This window comes from Prinia subflava, chromosome 8, assembly GCF_021018805.1.
Source record: "Prinia subflava isolate CZ2003 ecotype Zambia chromosome 8, Cam_Psub_1.2, whole genome shotgun sequence".
Taxonomy (NCBI): domain Eukaryota; kingdom Metazoa; phylum Chordata; class Aves; order Passeriformes; family Cisticolidae; genus Prinia; species Prinia subflava.
In genome coordinates, this window is record NC_086254.1 from 13,528,963 (window position 1) to 13,547,131 (window position 18,169).

At 53.4% G+C, this 18,169-nt stretch overlaps 1 protein-coding gene across 3 annotated transcripts; it reads right to left on the minus strand.

Moving 5' to 3' along the window:
- Positions 1-66: 66 nt before the first annotated feature.
- On the minus strand, positions 67-17,377 carry ACSBG2 (acyl-CoA synthetase bubblegum family member 2). 3 transcript variants are annotated; one of them, XM_063403261.1, is made up of 15 exons: positions 17,297-17,377; positions 12,677-12,806; positions 10,666-10,745; positions 9,861-10,105; positions 8,519-8,607; positions 7,860-7,980; positions 7,327-7,407; positions 6,651-6,800; positions 5,679-5,855; positions 4,947-5,128; positions 4,470-4,703; positions 3,672-3,889; positions 2,409-2,548; positions 1,342-1,588; positions 67-783 (listed from the first exon to the last, which is right to left on the minus strand). In XM_063403261.1, the coding sequence occupies exons 2-15, from the start codon at positions 12,775-12,777 to the stop codon at positions 671-673; spliced, it is 2,178 nt and encodes a 725-aa protein (XP_063259331.1). In that variant the 5' UTR covers positions 12,778-12,806; positions 17,297-17,377; the 3' UTR covers positions 67-670. The 3 variants fall into 3 exon arrangements, with proteins under 3 accessions (XP_063259331.1, XP_063259330.1, XP_063259329.1); XM_063403260.1 differs by lacking the exon at positions 17,297-17,377 and adding an exon at positions 13,114-13,253 and having other exon boundaries at positions 9,861-10,102; XM_063403259.1 differs by lacking the exon at positions 17,297-17,377 and adding an exon at positions 13,114-13,252.
- Between the last annotated feature and the right edge of the window lie 792 nt (positions 17,378-18,169).

Consider the following 18,169-nt stretch of genomic DNA (forward strand, 5'->3'; position numbering starts at 1 on the left):
ACACATTGTACACAGCCTTATAAATAATCCCTGGAGTAAATCACTTCCCAGAATATCAGCCATGGATACAACTTCAACAATACAATTTATGGCTTCATTATAACTCAAAAAGGTAAAACAAACTCAAAATATTGCACAGACAAACCCAGTTCATGTGAGGTTCCACCTCCACTGCTGTGTGTAGTCACTCAGCATTTGTCATCTCAGACAGAAATAGTTTGTGAGGAAGGAGATTTAAAATGATATGGATGCCATCAGCATGCAGGGAAAACGTGCAGCAGGGGGTGAGGACACTGCTGGAAAATGAAATCTGCCTTTCTCCCTTAGCAGGAAAAGGGCAGCTCCTGATTTGCAGCTCCTGTTTTACATTCATCTCAGAAAAAGAAAACTTTGGTTAGAACGTAACATGTCACGTGGATTGAAGGTAAACATTGTATCACCCTTATAAAAACAAATAAAATGACAAAGTTGAGATATTTGGGATATCTCAGCACAGGACACAAGACACAGGAGAACATGGGCAGGGCCACGCTCACCACACTGCAGGGCATGGACAGCAAAGCAACGCCGAGGGGCTGCCTGAAGGCTGAGCCTCTTTATTCCCACAGGATCCAGGGAATCCCTCCGGGGCAGCTGGGAGTGTCCTCGGGAATGGTTCCAGCCCGGGGCTCTATGTCCGGGCCGAGGACTCCCCCGAGGGGGTTTCGGTGTCCGTGTAAAACCGAGCGATTTGGTCCTGGTACTTCTGAGCCACCGCCGGCCTCTTCAGCTTCATGGTGGGGCCTGTGGGGAACCAGCACGGGCTCAGTGGGGAGGGAGGGAACCCCGGGAGCCCCAGCAGGGCTGGAGGGGACAGGCAGAACACGGGAGCAGCAACCGGTTCTAAATCTCTCTTTGAGTTGAGCAGAATCTCCCTCCCTTCCCCTGTGAGCCAAAGCAGCACAGCAGCACCCGAGGGTGCTGGGGCACTGCCCAGGCTCCCCAGGGAATGGTCCCAGCCCCAAGGCTGCCAGAGCTCCAGGAGCTCTCAGGGTGGGATTGTTGGGGTGTCTGTGCAGGGACAGGGGCTGTATTTGATCCCTGAGGGTCCCTCCCAGCTCAGGATGTTCCATAACTCTGCAAGAGGCAGCAGAGCACAAGGGTGGGTGCTGTTCCACTCAGTGCTGCTGGGCAGAGGTGGGAACTGACCCCCGTTCATCCCATCCCAAACTTCCACATGGAAAAGCCACAGTGAGGAAAGGCTGGGGGCAGCTCTGTGCATGGGGGGTCGTGGTTGTGTTGATGTTCAGCAGCCTGGGAAGGGACACGGGGCAAGCCCCAGACACCACCCCCAGCACTCACCAAGCTCTCCACCAAAGACAGAGAAGTCCTTCTGCAGCAGGACCCACTTCTGGACTCTCTGGGCATTGGACACGGCTCCCTCATTGACAGCAGAGATCCCCTTCTGGATGGCGGCGTACACGGCCTTGTCCTTGCTTCTGATGATTTCTGAGACCTTGGTGGCCGTGCTGCCCAGCTTCTGACAGAACTCCAGAGCCTCTGGGCTCAGGTCATCTCCGGGCTCGCCCGTTTCTGCATCCACCACGCACTGCAGGCCAGGCCACAGCAGAGACTGAGCAGTGCTGAGCCCCAGGGAGCCTCCAGCAGCCCTGGGACAGCTCCTGGGGCCCTTCCCAGCCCCTCCAACCCCGCCGGCCCCAGAGCTCTCACCCCACCCCTGCTGCCAATGGAAACTTGGGACACAACACAGAAACCCCTCAGCTCTCTGCCTGCTCAGGAGCCAGCACGGTGCAGAGCTCATCTGCCAAATTCCTCCTGTGCTATCCAAAGTTAATCACTTTTTTCCAGACCTTTTCTGGAGTTTACTTCCCTACACTGTGCAGCAGCAGCCCTGGAAGTCACACACAGCCCTCAGCCATGGCAAGTGCAGCAGGGCCACCTCCAGGGCCACCTCAGGTGTCCTGCCCCAGGCCAAGGCTGCTGGCCTCGGTGTCAGGAGCAATTCCCTCTCTGACAGTCAGCACAGGCCACCCTGGATGTGTCCTGGTGAAGTTCAAAGCCAGAGTCTGACAAAGAGATCCCTGACAGCCCAGGCTGCTCTGGGAGAGACTGAAACAGGTGAGGAGAACAAAAGGGTTTCCTTTTCCAGCCTCACTTTTGGGTCTTTCCCTTCTGTTTTTTCCTGCCCTTGTGGCACAGAAAAAGCTGCCCTGAACAGCAGCAGGGCCTGATGGTCTGAGCAAGTGACAACTCTGTGCTCTCAGCTGCTCCCTGCAGCTCAGCTACAGCCACTTGTGCTCTGTGCTCCTGGGCTCCACAAGACACTAAAAATGTGTAAAACTCTTCCTGCCTGGAATTAATCAGATTCAGCAGCACAGGTGGTGGATCCCCATCCTGTTTTCCATTACCTTCAGTGTCAGGAGCATAGAAAGGAATTTGGCTTTGTCTCCAACCAACATGGCATTGCTGATGATGGGAACAGCACTCTTGACAGCATCCTCGATTGGAACAGGAGGAACGTTCTCACCTCCTGCAGTGATGATGAGCTCTGGAAAACAATCAAATCCTGATCAATGCTTGGAGCTTCTCCCCTTCCCACAATCTGCAACAACTCAACTGCTCCTTTGTGTCTGCTGGATCAAATAGGGAGTCTGTGGCAGCAGAGCTGGAGAAGGCAGCACAGTAGGATTGGCAAAGTCACAGGCTGCCCATCCCCAAAAGTGTTTAAAAACGTGGGGATGTGACACTTGGGGATGTGGCACTTGGTGGCCTTGGGGGTGCTGTACTCAGTGATCCTAAAGGGCTTTTCCAGCCTCAGTGCTGATCCCCTGACTCCAGCAGGCCTGGAGAGAGGAGCAGGAGCTGCTCACACAGCCCAGCCAGAGCTGCCCTGGTGCTCCAGGGGTGTTTGCAGCCTGGCAATGCAGGGTGAGCCCCTTGGCACCCTGGCACAGGCCCCTGGGCCTCTAAGGCACCTAAGCTGGCACCCAAATGGTCAGAAAGGGAAGTGAAAGGAGGTTCCTGTGTGCTGCAGAGCAGAGGGATCCCCCTTCTCAAGCTCCTGTTCCTTAGGGCGGCCTCACATGAGCACCTCTCTCTCTTTTTGAGGGCTGAGGGCTTGAGTGACGTTGGCTTTGTCTGGGGTTGCCCAAACTGCTGTCCCAAGAGCCACATTGCTACAAGGCACTTGCACAACAGTGTTAAGCTGCTGTTTCCCTTGGAGGTCACCCAGCAAAGCTCCTGAAACTGAGGGAAACTGCTGGTAAAAGAAGCCCACAAGGTATTAACTGCACTGGTGCTGAAATCAGAGGGCTTCTCCCTCACTCTGCCAACACACCTTGGCTCCAGAGGCCACCGCAGGGAAGGACACCCTGCAGCCACATTCATGTGGAGCCTCCAGGAGGAGAAGGATTAAAATATTCTTCTGTGCTACTCACAACCACACACCCAGCAGAGCCTCCCCTGCACCAGAGATTTAAGTTGGGTATTGGGAACAATTTCTTCACAGTTCAGCATTGAACAGGCTGCCCAGGGCAGTGATGGAGGGATTTAAAGGATATGGAAACTGGGGACGTGGGTTAGCTGGGTTTCATGAGGCCTTTCCCAATATTAACAACTCACTGATTCCATAGTGCTGCACAACATCAAGGTAAAGCTGAAGGATGTGTTACCTTTTATTCTGCCTGTGATGAAGAGGAACCCATCCTTGTCGTGCTTGCCCAGGTCCCCTGAGTGCAGCCAGCCATCCTCATCGATGGCCTCTCTGGTTTTGTCCTCCATGTTGAGGTAGCCCATGAAGACGTGCCTCCCTGAGAAGCAGATCTCCCCCACGCCGTCCCTGTCGGGCTCGTGGATCAGGGTGCGGCAGCCCGACAGCTCCTTCCCACAGCTGAAACACAGCACAGACCAAGCACTGACTTATTTTAAACTGGATTCAAGCAGAGTTACTGCAGCTCCTCTCAAGCTGAAGGGTTTGAACAAAGCCCAGCAGCTTTTTAGCACAACAGCTCCACTAAAGAGCTTCAAAGGCATCTGCTCGTGTAAGGGCAGCTGCAGAAAGAGTTGTTATTGCAAAGAGCAGTGCTCACACACCTGCTGGTTTGCACTCACTGTTCTCAACACCTGAGCTTTGAAAGAGCAGATTTATGTCCTTAGCAGCAAACTTTCACTGTGCAGACTGAACGAGCCTCTCAAAGACACCCTGCACCCTTGAGTCATTTGCCATTAAAGTGAAGGCTAGGTTGGAGTCACCAATTCTTCCTTCATCCCACCAGCCCCTAACTTCTTCCCCAGCTCCCACAGAACCCAGCCAGGGTAAATTCACATATCCCTGCTGCTGGTGCCCTTGGCAGATGGCTCCCCTGTGACCTTTTAGTGGCAGCAAGACTCTGGGCACGAGCTGCTCCAGGAGAGGTGGACGTGCCAGAGGCAGAACCCACCACTCCCTCCGCTCCCAGGACGGTGCTCACCTGCCGAGCTTGAAGGCGTAAGGGAGGGAGATGCTGTGAGGCCCAGAGCTCTCACTCATCCCATAGAGCTCCAGCACGGGAATGTTCAGGCTCAGAAAGAATTCCAGGGTCTCTCTGGTGATGGGAGCAGCCCCCGTGTAGCACTTGGTGCAGCGGTCCAGCCCGATGGCCTTGCGCACCTTCCTGTACACCAACTGCCTGGCCAGGCGGAAATTCACCGGCACCTCGGAGCACCTGCACCGGGAAAACGGGCACACGTAGGACTCCTCCCCTTCCTCCTTTACTCTTCATCTTACTTGAGTTCATTCAATAAAATAATGGATTATTTCCCCCCTCCAGCCCTTGCTGCTCCCCCTCGGGTCCAAGTGCTGCTGGCCTGTCACGTGGGATATAACCCTGGATGGAATGGAACTCCTGATCTGACAGCAAAGTTCTCCTAAAGCTCATCAGCATCCCTGAAATGCAGCTCATAATTACCCATTCATCCTCTTCAGGTTGGTCTGCAGCCCCACTCCCTTGGCCCACGAAGCCACTCTCCTTCGGAGCGCTGAGGCTTTCATGCCCACAGATTTCATTTTCTCTTCCATTTTTTCCCAGACACGAGGAACTCCCAAGAAAGCAGTTGGCCTCACTTCCCGCAGGGTCTCCACCAGGCTGCCCTGAGAGAAGCAGGATTTAATGCAGTTTTTAGAAGTGATTCACTGCAGGCTTCAGGTCAGTACTGGTCACTAGCAAAAACTTGGGAGTCTGCCATCAGTTCTGAGGAACTGTTTGTTTTTTGCAGCACCACCGAGAGAAGGGAACCCCTGAGGCATTCCAGTGGGAATTGGGAAGGGAGCAAGGGTCGATGCTTTCATTGCCAGTGCTGACACAAGGATCCTTTACTCAGGACTCAGGTTTAGCTGGGCCATGGTGCAATGTGGACAGAGCAAACAAGGCTGTTGCTCAACCAGTTCTTGATGTGGCACCAGGTGTCAGGTGCTCAGCAGCTCCCAATTGTGAAGTGCTGGGTCAGCCTCTCCCAATTTATGATTGAGTCAAAAGGTGAAGGTCAGGCTCCAGTCAAACCAACAGGAGCAGTTGGTCAGTGGGTAAAGTAAACCCACTTAGGAAAGCTGACAGAACCATGAGATAAAACCTCCTTGTTCCAAGCACCCACCCCAGCTCAAGCAGGTGGTTGGCTGTAAATTTATTATCTTATTATTTTACCTTCAATGCATCCGGTTGGGCAAAGTAAACCTGCACTCCGAAGGTCATGGCTGCCCAAATGTCACACATCTGTGCAGCGATGTGGCTGAGGGGCAGGTAGCTGACCACCTCCTCCTGCCTGTTGCGGGCGTCGCTCAGCATGATGAAGCGCCCGGCCACGGCCGCCGTCCACGTCAGCTGCAACAGGAACACACAGGGGCCTCAGGGCCAGCACAGGGCACAGCAGGGACAGCGCAGCTACAGCACGCTGGGGTCTCAGCAGCAGGACTCAGCTGGAGCAGGGGAGGCTGAGGGGAGGCTCCTCGGGGGCTGCAGCTCCTCCCGAGGGGAGGCAGAGGGGCAGGGGCTGAGCTCTGCTCTGGGACAGGAGCCCAGGAAGGGCTGGAGCTGTGTCAGGCCTTGGGCTGGAGCTCAGGGAAAGGTTCTTCCCCCCGAGGGTGCTGGGGCACTGCCCAGGCTCCCTATCACCGTGGAGGCCCAACCAGGAAAACAGACTGGGGACACACATCTGGGTGCAACAACAGCAGCAGGGCAGAAGCCCTGCCCTTAGTTTATTTTTCCATTATATATCTGTGGCAAGGTGACCATGGATTGGAGAAGGGTATCGCCACCTCTCCTGTCACATTGGTCCAGGAGGCTGTCATTTAACCTCCCCTTCTCTTGGAGAAAGTATTCATAACATTGCCAATGTTTACAAAACATGGTCCTGTGTTTGCAATTCACCAGCGTGAGAAACTGCACGTTTCTCCTTTAATATGAATGCTCAGCAAACCAGGAAAATTCATGGCAACATCTCCCCAGGGAATGGTCCCAGCCCCAAGGCTGCCAGAGCTCCAGGAGCTCTCAGGGATGCTCAGGGTGGGATTGTTGGGGTGTCTGTGTGGGGACAGGGGCTGGACTGATGATCCCTGAGGGTCCCTCCCAGCTCAGGGTGTTCTCCCTCAGCACCCTGGGGTGGCACTGGGCACTCACGTTGTCGTGGCTCAGCATGACGCCCTTGGGCTGCCCCGTGGTGCCCGAGGTGTAGATGAGGGTGCAGCACTGGTTGGGTTTCTGGGACGCGATGATGCCCTGGAGCCGCGAGTCCGGCACGTCCCTGCCCAGCTCCATGAACTGCCTCCACTGCAGAGAACAGAACAGCTCAGTCCCTCTGTGAGGGATCACCCACAGGGAAAATCAAACTCTTTGCTACACACCAGGAGAAGGAAGCTGTTCTCCCTGTCCAGTCCTCTGGAAGAGGCTGTAAATCCACAGTCACCCCAGTGTGTTTTGTGGCTGACACAGGGAGAAGCAGAAAGGAAACAAACCCACCCCCAGCAGCTTTACAGCTCTGTAGCAACTCCCTGGAGTAACTGTGGGGCCCGAGGGTGTGTGGCAAAGGTCAGCAGGCTCACAGCCCCCTTACAACAGGGATTATGCAGGTTGCACAACAGCAGACACCTCCTGCCCACGGGAGGGATCACAGTCACAGAGCTGCAGGCGGGTTTGGGTTGGAAGGGACCCTAAAGATCATCTCATTCCAAGGCCCTGCCAGGGACAGGGATGTCACACTCCAGGTGTTCAAGGCCCCACGGCAGGTCACAAGCATTTGCAGCCATCAGCTGAACACAACCAGGAGTTAGAAGCCATGAAGAAGCCCAGGACTTACTGAGTACAGATTTGGTCTCTTTTCTTTGATCTCATCCCTGTACTGCACAATGGCCTTCAGATGAGGTAGTCTGTCTTGAATCTGTGTTAAGAAAGGAGATCCGTGAGAAGGGGCAAATGCTGCTTGTCCCTTTCAGGCCTCTCTAACCTCACTTAGCATGCTCTTCATATTTGCCACTTTCTGTAAAGCCAAGAGAATCCCATCTGTGCTCCTGAAAGAAAGGGTTTGCCTCTCTAGAAACAGTCATAATTTGAGCTGGGATGTTGCCAGACAACCCAGAGGATGCTCACTTGTTCATTTTGGCTCCTTCTATTTTAAGACCAAGGCTTTTAGGAAGTGAAAGCACCCCTTAACCTCTTGTGAGACACAGTGCCAGTGCCAGCTCAGCTGGCAGGAGCAGGGAGCACACCAAGGAGTCACCTCTGCTCTCAGAGCCAGCACTGTCCTCAGGTAATGCCCTCCCACAGCATTTTACCCTCCCACATCTCTCAACAGGTTGCTGCAACCCCCAGCCATGTAAAGAATATAATTACTTCTAAGATTTTCTGCAGCTGTTTATGGTTTTCCACCACTATAACGTTGGCACTGCAGTTCTCTGCTACGTAATGACAGGCCTCAGGAGAGTTTGTAGTGTAGATCCCAACAGCAAATCCCCTGGAAAAGGGGAAAAAAACAAAACAGAAAAGCAAAGCAGAGAGTTAGAGGACAAGCAGAATTGCTGGCAAAATTCAGACCATTTCAGAGAAAAAACTTTAAGAAGAATATCCCAAATGATATTCCCAAGAGGAAAGATTCTGTTCTGGAGGCGTGGGAAACATCAAGAGTGGTGCAAGGGACCAAAATATCTCATGTAAAAAGCAGATATCACAATTCAGCCATGGGATTCTCTGGCACTTCCCACCATATTTTAATCACTTTGTACATCAGAATGCTTTTGGATTAACCTGTGGTCATCTTATTTTGAAAGAAGCAGCTGGCCAAAAAAAAAAGAATTTAATTTCTGTCTCATTAATTCATTATGAAATAGTTCAGCTTCTAGCCACCTTCATTAAACCCAAATATAAGCAATTGGGTTCAGGGGTTTTTTGGTTTGTTTTACTGGTTTTTTAATCAAAACCTGCTTCTCATGTGGATACTGCAGTCACTCTCTGTCTGCCAAAGCAAAATGCATGGCAAGAAACAAGAGTCTTACCCTGCGAGGATGGCTCCAATGTCAGCAATGAACCACTCTGCAGAATTAAATCCCAGGATGCCCACTCCATGGAAACGCTCCAGCCCCAGCTGTAAACAAGAGATGGTGTTACAGAGCCTGGCTCCTCCTCTGGACACAGCTCAGGGCTCACTGCAGAGCTCTGCTGTGAGCACAGCACTGAGGGAACAGTTTGTGTTCTTACACGGGGTAATTCCCATTCAAAAACTCCCCAGGAGCCAAGACGGAACCAGTGAAAGTTTCACAACTCTGTCCCACTGGAAGTGGGCAGGAAAACAGGGGTTGGCTGAGGTCTGCCCTTGGAAAGACTGGCTCACTGGAATCCAGTAACAGCAATATAAACCTGCAGCCCAGGGAGTTACCAGCTTCCCTTGGAATGAGGAGGGGAGAGGAAGTCAGAAAACACCTCCTGGGACATCTGGTACAAGTTGGGAGTGTCAGATACCAACAATGGCCAGAGCAACAAGCTCCAGTGGCATTCACACTTGGCTATGAAATTCCAGCTCTTGGAGTCCCGGTCTTTAACTCCCTCAGCCAGACTCTGGTTTTGTCCCAGAGTGGGAGATCCCACCACAGGAGTAAAATCAGGCTGGCCTTAACTTGAAGAGATAAGACTTGGTCCCAATGGTAAAAACAGGTAGGGTTGGTTCCTGTCTCCAAGTCTCCTAATCCCAGCAGCATGAGCAAAAGGCTGGGCCAGGTGGGATATTTGTGGTTTGTAAGCATCCCTTTAAGGTTTTTTTCCTTAGCAAGATGAACCTTTCCATGCCCCTGGAGAGGCAGTGTCCAGGTTTGCCACACATCTCAAACATTTCACTTTAAATGTTTCCTTACATGCTTTTTTTCTTGGGTAAATGTGGGAGCAATTGTCAAAAAAATTAAATACCAAGGTGTCCATAGCAAGTTCAGGTACTTCCCTGTCACTGTAAGATTCATCTGCACTCAGGGAGTTTGCAGGTTTAAGACAGACTTGACTGCAGCCATTCCAGCATTAAATGAGTGAACACTAAATTCGTCTTTTTACACAGTGGTAGGGAAAGAGACAACAGTTTTAAAATAAAAGAAGAGAGATTTACATAAGATATTCTTGGCTGGGAGGGTGGGAGGCCCTGGCACAGGGTGCCCAGAGCAGCTGTGGCTGCCCCTGGATCTCTGGCAGTGCCCAAGGCCAGGCTGGACAGGGCTTGGAGCAGCCTGGGACAGTGGAAGGTGTCCCTGCCATGGCAGGGGTGGCACTGGATGGGCTTTAATGTCCCTCTAACCCAGACTATTCTGATTTTAGTATTCTGTGAATATGCACAAAGAGAATTCAACAAACTCTTACCTTCAGAAAGCTTTTGGCTGCTTTCCAGCACTCATCATAGTACATCTTGTACGTCAGCTTCACCCACTGGCCATCTTTTTTGGATGCAAGGGCGAAATAGTCTCGGTACTTGTCCACGCTCTCCTGCAGGAGCTGGTGCACGGTCTTTGGGGGCTCGCTGCCAAAGCCCCGCTCCTCCAGCCTCAGCCTGACCTCTCCGTCGCGACGCGTCGTCCACACACTGGAGCCAGCAGGGGAGGAGGCTGCTGTGAAAGGAAAGCGTTCAGCATCTTAGATTTAGAATTTAGAAATTCCCTGAAATTCCATAACAGCAATAGAAATACAAGTATCAAGCATATGAAAGCAAATGCTGTTATGCCCCCTCCCATGCCCCTTTTCTGACCCTTTCTTCATGGCAATTTTGCCATGTGACCCCCAGTATTTTAGTTTAGAAGCCTCTAGAATGCTTTCAACTTTTTTAAACATTTCCCACTTACATCCCCTCTAGTCTACTCTGCTGCCCTAAGGCTCTTGTACTGGTAAGGTGAAAGTTTCCTGCATCTTATACAGTGCTATTTTTTATTTTTTTTCTTTTAAGGAGGACTGAAAACAGGACAGTGGTACCTGGTAGATGAGCACCAGGCACTGACACTGCCTATTTAATCCCTGAAGCATAGCTGTGCCTAAAGTCTGAGTTCCAGACACTTGTGCACAACCCATCCTGCAGCCTGAGCTGCTTCTTCCTTTGTCATGGTTTGACAAATCCCTCTCTCATTGCAGTAATAATTTCAGGCATCCCACAGTCCCCAAACTTCCATCCACTCACCTTTGGGATCGAGTTTGTTCACCTGATCACTCTCCATCTTGGGACCTTCCCCTGGCTCGCTGTTGTGTGGCTCAGCAGTTCTGCAAGGCAAAAGGAATTATCCCTGCATGAGGACACTGAGGGCTGCCTGCCACAGGCAGCTTTGCTCCATCCCTTAGCATCACTCAGTCCTCAGATGTCAAAGTGATTCCTGATGTTCTGCAGGTGACTTTAGGAATTCACTGCCCTGCACGGCTCCAGCAATGGAACAGATCCCTCTGAGCGTGCAAGCTCTGCCTGTGCTGGGTTTGAACACATGAGTGTTGTCCTGACTGCAGCTTTCATTGCAGACAAGCTGCAGCAGAATGCATAAACATCATCCCAAAACCAGCCATCATTTAATTCCTAAAGGCTGCTCCAGGTGCCTGAAACAAAGAGTCTGCAGCTGGGAGGAGGAGGAGAAGGGGGGCAGGAAGGGACACTTGGGTCTGGAACTCATCTCAGGCTGCAGTATGTGAGTCCAACAACAGGGGCGGCCCTGGGGACACGCTGGAGTCACCCCATGAGGAAACCCACAGAGATTTCCTGCAAAAGAGCAGGAAATTGATTTAACAGGAAATCTTGTTCTTAGGTATTCCTATTAAAGCCAGAGCTCCCACCAGATGCTTGGTAAGAAACAGAAACAGGCTCATCCCTGTTTCAGCCTCGCTCCTCCCAGCTGAGCTGTCCTTTCACTTTCAGCCCTGCAGGAGCTGATGAAGCACCACTTGCCTGCTTGCAAAACTGTTCTTACTCCATCCCTTTCCAAGCTGGACTGTCTCACAGCCCTAATGAGCAGGGTAAGGGATAACCAAGTCTCATGTCCCACTTGAGAGCAGGAGCTGGAAGCCAGAGCAGTGAGATTTAGGAATCCCACCCTCCAGGCAGGCAGCTGTTGCTGCAGGACCATGGGGAGAGCACTGAGGTCTGAGTTTTAGCTGATTTAAGATTACAGACACCCAAACTTTCCATCCTGCCCTGCCCTACCGGGCCCTTTTCCTCAGCCCATCACTCAGGTGTTGTTTCTCCAGGCCGGTGTTTCCCCTCCTCACAGCAACACCTGCAGCAGCGGGCCCAGGCTCTTCCAGCAGGGCCCTGACATCACAATGACCCCAACGCTGCAGGGGCAGCTGTGGGGCAGGCAGGAGCCCTGGCTGTGCCCATCGCAGCCACCCTGCACACAAACAGCTCAGCCTGAGCCAGCCAGGGCTCCCACCAAGCCCCACCTTTTATTTCCTTTCTACCAGGCCAGAGACAAGACAATCCAGCACAGGCGCTGTGTGAATTGCAGGCTAAGGGGGAAATCTCTTCCCTCTGATCACATTTATTCTGAATTTCTAGTAAACAGTCTATGACTGCTTTGGGCATATGAGGTTTAAAGCCCAGGGAAGATCTGACATGGGTGATCCCAGGTCCTGTCCTAAAGCAGAACTGCTTCTCTGAACTAATCTGCAAGCCAGCAACCAGGGCTGAGTAAATAATTTCTTTATTTCCCCCATGGGAATTATAAGATGTTCCCATCTCTGTGCTTCTTCCTCATTATTGAGAACATTTTCAGCACAAATTAATCCTCAGTTGCAATAGTTCTGCACCATTTCTCCACCAGCTTTTATGATCAAAGCATGCAAATGACCCAGTAATATGAGCAGAAAAGCCCCAGCTATTTCCCTCGCAGTCAATCAAGTAATCTTTTTCTCCCCCTTATGACATGTAATTCAATGCAGCCCCAAAAAATTTAGGTAAAGAGGTTTTAGTCAGCTAGATCCCATTATGCTGTGGTGAGAGATAGACCCTAATCTGCTCTGTAGTCTGTAAATCTGAGCAGCCTCTTACCAGCAGGAGTCTGAGATCAGTGTAGGTACTGCACTTGAGCTGTTCCCTGCAGAGGCAGGGCTCTTCCAAAATCATTGTAATTAATCAAAGTGAGCATGGCAGAATACATGCTATATATACAGGTCTCAACAGGGTAAATAAAATCCTAAATTAGACAAACCTGGGTGAAGAGTCGAGCAGCACATCTTCCCGTGACACCTCACAGGTCCCTTGCAGAGCTGAATTGCAGTAAGCCACGGGGACTGGTTCTGCAAGTGCCATCCTCGCGTCTGACTCACACAGCACTGTCCCTGCAAAAACAGGTTTGGAAAATAAAAATACAGCCAAACGTCACAGCCAAGCAGCTCCACTGACGTGAGCAAGGCAACCCTAAAGTGGCACAACTCGAGCCTGCTGCCTTTGCACCAAATACAGGAAATTCTGACACTGGGGTCACTCCAGTCATTGCAAAACCCCGCAGCACAACCAGCGTGACACCCGCAGCTCCCCAAGAGCCAAACAGTTTCAATTCCACACTCCCTTTGCCCCAGATGCTGTCCCAAAAGCTGTCCCAAACGCTGGGCACGCAGCCCCCTCCCCCAGCGCCTGCAGCCTCACCGCGCATCGCCCGTCCCGCAGCCTCCCCTCCGCAGCCGCTCCGCACCGGCGCCCAGCCCGACGTGTAATATCCTTTAATTTTAAACTAGCGCCCAGGAGGCAGATCTGGAGCATCTTATGTCATGTGCTGCTGCCTTGCAATTGGAAGCGGCTCGTCACCCCACACCGCCGCCTCTTAAGGAGGCTCTGGCCCCACGCCTGCCCGCCAGCTCGGCACACCCGGGATCTCGGGTCCCTCTGGGGGGACACAGCCCTGGGACACCTCACATTCAGCTTGTTCGCGTCAGAATGAGCGTTTTGCAGCTGGGTTGGTGTGGTTTTTTGGGGGTTTTTTTGTGGCTCCCGCTCTGCTTTCAGCACTTTGTCTGGGGGATTTCATCGTCTAAAGGAAGTGTTTTCTAAACGCCGATTTTATTTAAGGTTTACACTCATCAAAAGCCTTTGACGCCTATGAGTGGCCAGGCTGAGCTTTAATTGTTTCAAGGGATTTCAAGCCGATTGGAGATGAATCCCATTATCCTTGATCTCCCTAAGAAGTGGATTTTCGGCTGCTATTTTGTACCTGCATTACACAGACGCATTTAAATCGTGTGATGCGAGGGGCGTGTTGGTCTCCATGAGGAAGAGAAGTGAAAGAACCTTTTTATGTCATAAATCCGACCGCGCACGCTGCAGCCTGCCTCTGCCGGGAGGGGAAAGCCACGCCAGGCACAGCTCAGGGCCGGCCCCCTTTCCGCTCACTCATGTGCGCAAGGACACGTTGCTGCTCACGCCACGCTCTGCTGCGACTCACCACGCCAGAAATAGTTTAATTCATGAGCAGCGAGAGCGGGATGTCTGCAAAAACCCCGTCTCTGCAGCGCCCGGAGAGCTGGCAGAGGCTGCCGCACACCGTTCTGGGCTGGAACACCGGAGTGGTTTATTGGGGGTGTGAGCAGACGCTGTCGGATCTGCAGCTCCGTGCTCGGAGCAGCCACTCGGACCTGCCCAGCCCGGAGCTGCTGCTCCCTGCCCGGCCCCGAGCTGCTCCCTTGCCCGGCCCCGAGGAACCCCAACGTGCCCAAGGCCACCTGAGCTGTCCCCACGGCCTCTCTTGCTCAAGGAAAACCCAGGAGGGACAGAGTGCAGCAGCTGCCATCACTCCTGACCCCCTTTCACAATGCTGCTCCCAGTTTCCTTCCCCACAACGAGGGGTTCAGGGCACCCCAGTGTCCCTGAGGGAGGCTTTGGCCTCTGCACGAATTACAGCGTTTCTCTTGCCAGCTGGGCTTTAGTGCAGCAACGAAGTTTTAAGGGGAAGGGTGAGGTGTTCTCACTCCTGCTGTCAGCAAATCATGGCATCCCAGAATGGTGTGGGTTAGAGGGACCTCAAAACCCATCCAGTGCCACCTCTGCCATGGCAGGGACACCTTCCACTGTCCCAGGCTCTCCAAGCCCTGTCCAGCCTGGCCTTGGGCACTGCCAGGGATCCAGGGGCAGCCACAGCTGCTCTGGGCACCCTGTGCCAGGGCTCCCCACCCTCTCAGGGAAGGATTCCTACCTGTTCTAACCCTGCCCTCTGGCAGTAGGAAACAATTCCCCCTGGCATCCAGGCCCTTTCAAATAGTCTCCCTCTGTCTCTCATTTTCTTGCAGGCTCCCTTCAAGTCCTGGAAGGTTACAGTGAGGTCACCCCAAAGCTTCTCTTTGTCCAGGCTGAACAATCCCAATTCTCTCATCCTTCCCTCACAGCAGAGGTGTTCCATCCCTCTAAGTTTCATTTCCATGGTGGGCTTTCTGCATCACTTCCAGACACTCAAGAGGGAAAAGCTCTTCCCAGTGGAGACCATCCCTGAGTTCTGCTCTCACTGTGCACAGCCCGGGGTACGCTCACACCATGAACTGAAGTGTAATCTGATTGTGGAGCTCCCCAAACCAGACACGCATTTTATCCAACAAATTCAGGTGAGAAGCAAATATTTCCCAATATACAGACCCTTCCTAGCCTTACTCAGCACTCGGGCCTTTCGTCCTTGGTGTTTAGTTACAAACACAGCCACTGGAAAACACACACGTTCCAGGGTTAGGAGGGGATGATCTTTAAGGTCCTTTCCAACCCAAACCATTCCACGGTTCACCAGAGCCAGGTGTAACTCTTGGGTACCAAATGCTCCCACCCCACGCTGTTCCCTGAGGAATCAGCACACCACCATGTACCACAGTGTTTGGGAACAGGGAGGACACACTCCCAGACAAAAAACCTGCGGGAACAAACCTCCCTTTTAATTAAGCCTGTCTGACTCCTTAAATCATTTAAATAAAAACGCGTTGTGCTTTGAGGGAGCACCGTGACCCAGAAGAACAGGAAATGGGATGTTTCTTTCGAACCACTATGGGGCTTCACTGGCAAACCAGAATAAATACCTGAGAAAGTGCAAACTTGTGACACAATGGGGTAGGAGTGGAGTTTTCATTTCTAACAGGCTTTGGACACACCTTTACCTAAAACACACACAGAGCTTCAACGACACCAGTTCAAATTCAAATTACCGAGCACTTATCAGCCACTTGACATTTTCAAGCACGGCCCCACTCTGTTTCCTGTGACTGGTTTCCTTTAACTGGTAAAGGCACCACATCCGCTCTGCTCCTGTCCTGAGCAGCTCCAGGCAATTGCCACATCACCATCAAAACCGAAACCTGGGCCTTTTTGTTCCTTTGTTCTCTCTAAAGACCTACTAGGTGAGGAAACACTCTTCTTCCTCCTAGATAAACTCCGTTTTTAGGAGAGGCAGTGGCAAAAGCTCCCTGAGCCCTAAAGGCTTTGTCCTCCACAGCAGCACTGACCACAGGTGCTGGACAGTTCAGCCCATGCCCTCCTGATGCTGGAGTGGAGAAAACAGGAGGAAAAGTAACTTCAGCCTCTGTTAGGATGAGGAGTGACTGTCAGGACTGCAGGCAGGCGCCTGACTCCACCGCAGCACCTTCAGGGCTGAGTTCGGCCGCAGAAAGCTGCCCACTGACCACGGACAAGCACAGAACTCTGCATTTCAGGCGTACCGCTCCTCCAGGGCACAGGCAGGTTTCAGATTAATTCCTCAGCAGTGGCACTCAGCAGGAGGCTGCGCCGAGCTCCTCTTTCCTAAAGTGCTGCTTCATGGCACATCAGCACAGCGCGGGGAAATCCCCGCAGGAAAGCACTGGGCTGTATTGGCTGAATTTCCCCCCGCGTCCCTGCCCGCTCTCCACACACGGCTTTGTGTCCCCTGGGAGCACCGCGGGGCTGGGGGCTGGCACGGGAGCGGCCCGAGCACTTGGGTCACCCAGAGCATCCCCAAACTCCCAGGTCACCTCACGGAGCATCCCCAAACTCTCAGATCACCTCGCGGAGCATCCCCAAACTCTCAGGTCACCTCGTGGAGCATCCCAAACTTGGATCATCCAGAGCATCCCAAACTCTCAGGTCACCTCACGGAGAATCCCCAAACTCTCAGGTCACCTCGTGGAGCATCCCAAACTTGGATCATTCAGAGCATCCCCAAACTCTCTGGTCACCCAGAGCATCCCAAACTCTCAGGTCACCTCACGGAACATCCCAAACTTGGGTCACCCAGAGCATCCCCAAACTCTCAGGTCACCTCGTGGAGCATCCCAAACTTGAATCACTCAGAGCATCCCCAAACTCTGAGGTTACCTCATAGACCCCCCCGTGATCCCTCGGGTCTCTTCACAGAGCAATCCAAACTCTCAGGTCACCTCACGGAGCACCCCCGATCCCCGAGATCACCTCACGGAGCATCCCCGATCCCTCAGGCCACCTCGGAGCATCCCCAGCTCTCAGGACACCTCACGGTCCCTCACGATGGGTTCCTGCACAGCACAGGGGAAGGGACATCCCTTCTCCTCAGAACACCTCCTGCCCTGACAAGCGGCTGGGGGAAACTCTCCCCCCACAACCCACCCCGTGTTCATTTAACCAAAACCACCAGGAATTTCCTCCGCGCTGCCCAGACACCCGCCCACAAATGGGACATCACTAGAAGCATCTGCCGGGGTGGCGAACCCCACAGCGAAACCCCCGCGGTGGGCGGGCATCCCACACGCACCAGGTGTGCCTGGGGACACCCAGAGGGGTCGTGTGGGGCTGGGACCCCCCTCCCTCCCTCAGCCCCGGGCCGGGCTCGGGCTTTGGGACCGCGCGTTACCTCCGGGCCCGGCGGGCGCGCGCGGCCCCTCAGCAGCTCCCGCGCGCCGCTGGGCGGGGCCTTTTACAGCGCTCGCGCCTGGGGGGGCGGGGCCATACACACTGTGCTCCGCCCACTCAGTCCTGTCGAAACATCCCATTGGACGACACGGCGGTGGGCAGGGAGGAAGCCACGCCCCCTGCGGGGAGAGAGGCGCACGGCCTCGCGATTGGACAGCCGGCTGTCAATAACAGACAGGCCACGCCCCCCTCCCGCGCGGGTTACTCGTGGTCAATGCCCGGCGCGGTGACCGGGACCGGGCTGTGCCAAACACCGGGAATGGCCTGTGCCAAACACCGGGAATGGGCTGTACCGGACACCGGGAATCCGCTGTGCCAAACACCGGGAATGGACTGTACCGGACACCGGGAATCCGCTGTGCCAAACACCAAACACCGGGAATGGGCTGTGCCAAACACCGGGAATGGGCTGTGCCAAACACCAAACACCGGGAATGGACTGTGCCAAACACCGGGAATGGCCTGTGCCAAACACCGGGAATGGGCTGTGCCAAACACCAAACACCGGGAATGGACTGTGCCAAACACCGGGAATGGGCTGTATCGGACACCGGGAATGGCCTGTGCCAAACACCGGGAATGGACTGTGCCAAACACCGGGAATGGGCAGTGGCAAACACCGGGAATGGACTGTCCCAAACACCGGGAATGGGCAGTGGCAAACACCGGGAATGGACTGTCCCAAACACCGGGAATGGGCTGTGCCAAACACCAAACACCGGGAATGGACTGTGCCAAACACCGGGAATGGCCTGTGCCAAACACCGGGAATGGGCTGTGCCAAACACCAAACACCGGGAATGGACTGTGCCAA

What these genes read in the sequence shown, in the direction of transcription:
- ACSBG2 (XM_063403259.1), bottom strand. An exon ending in CTGCTCGACTCTTCACCCAG is followed by an intron (nt 10,746 to 12,676) that starts GTTTGTCTAATT and finishes TTTGCCTTGCAG; the next exon opens with AACTGCTGAGCCACACAACA. An exon ending in TCATGCTGAGCCACGACAAC is followed by an intron (nt 5,856 to 6,650) that starts GTGAGTGCCCAG and finishes TTCCTGTTGCAG; the next exon opens with CTGACGTGGACGGCGGCCGT.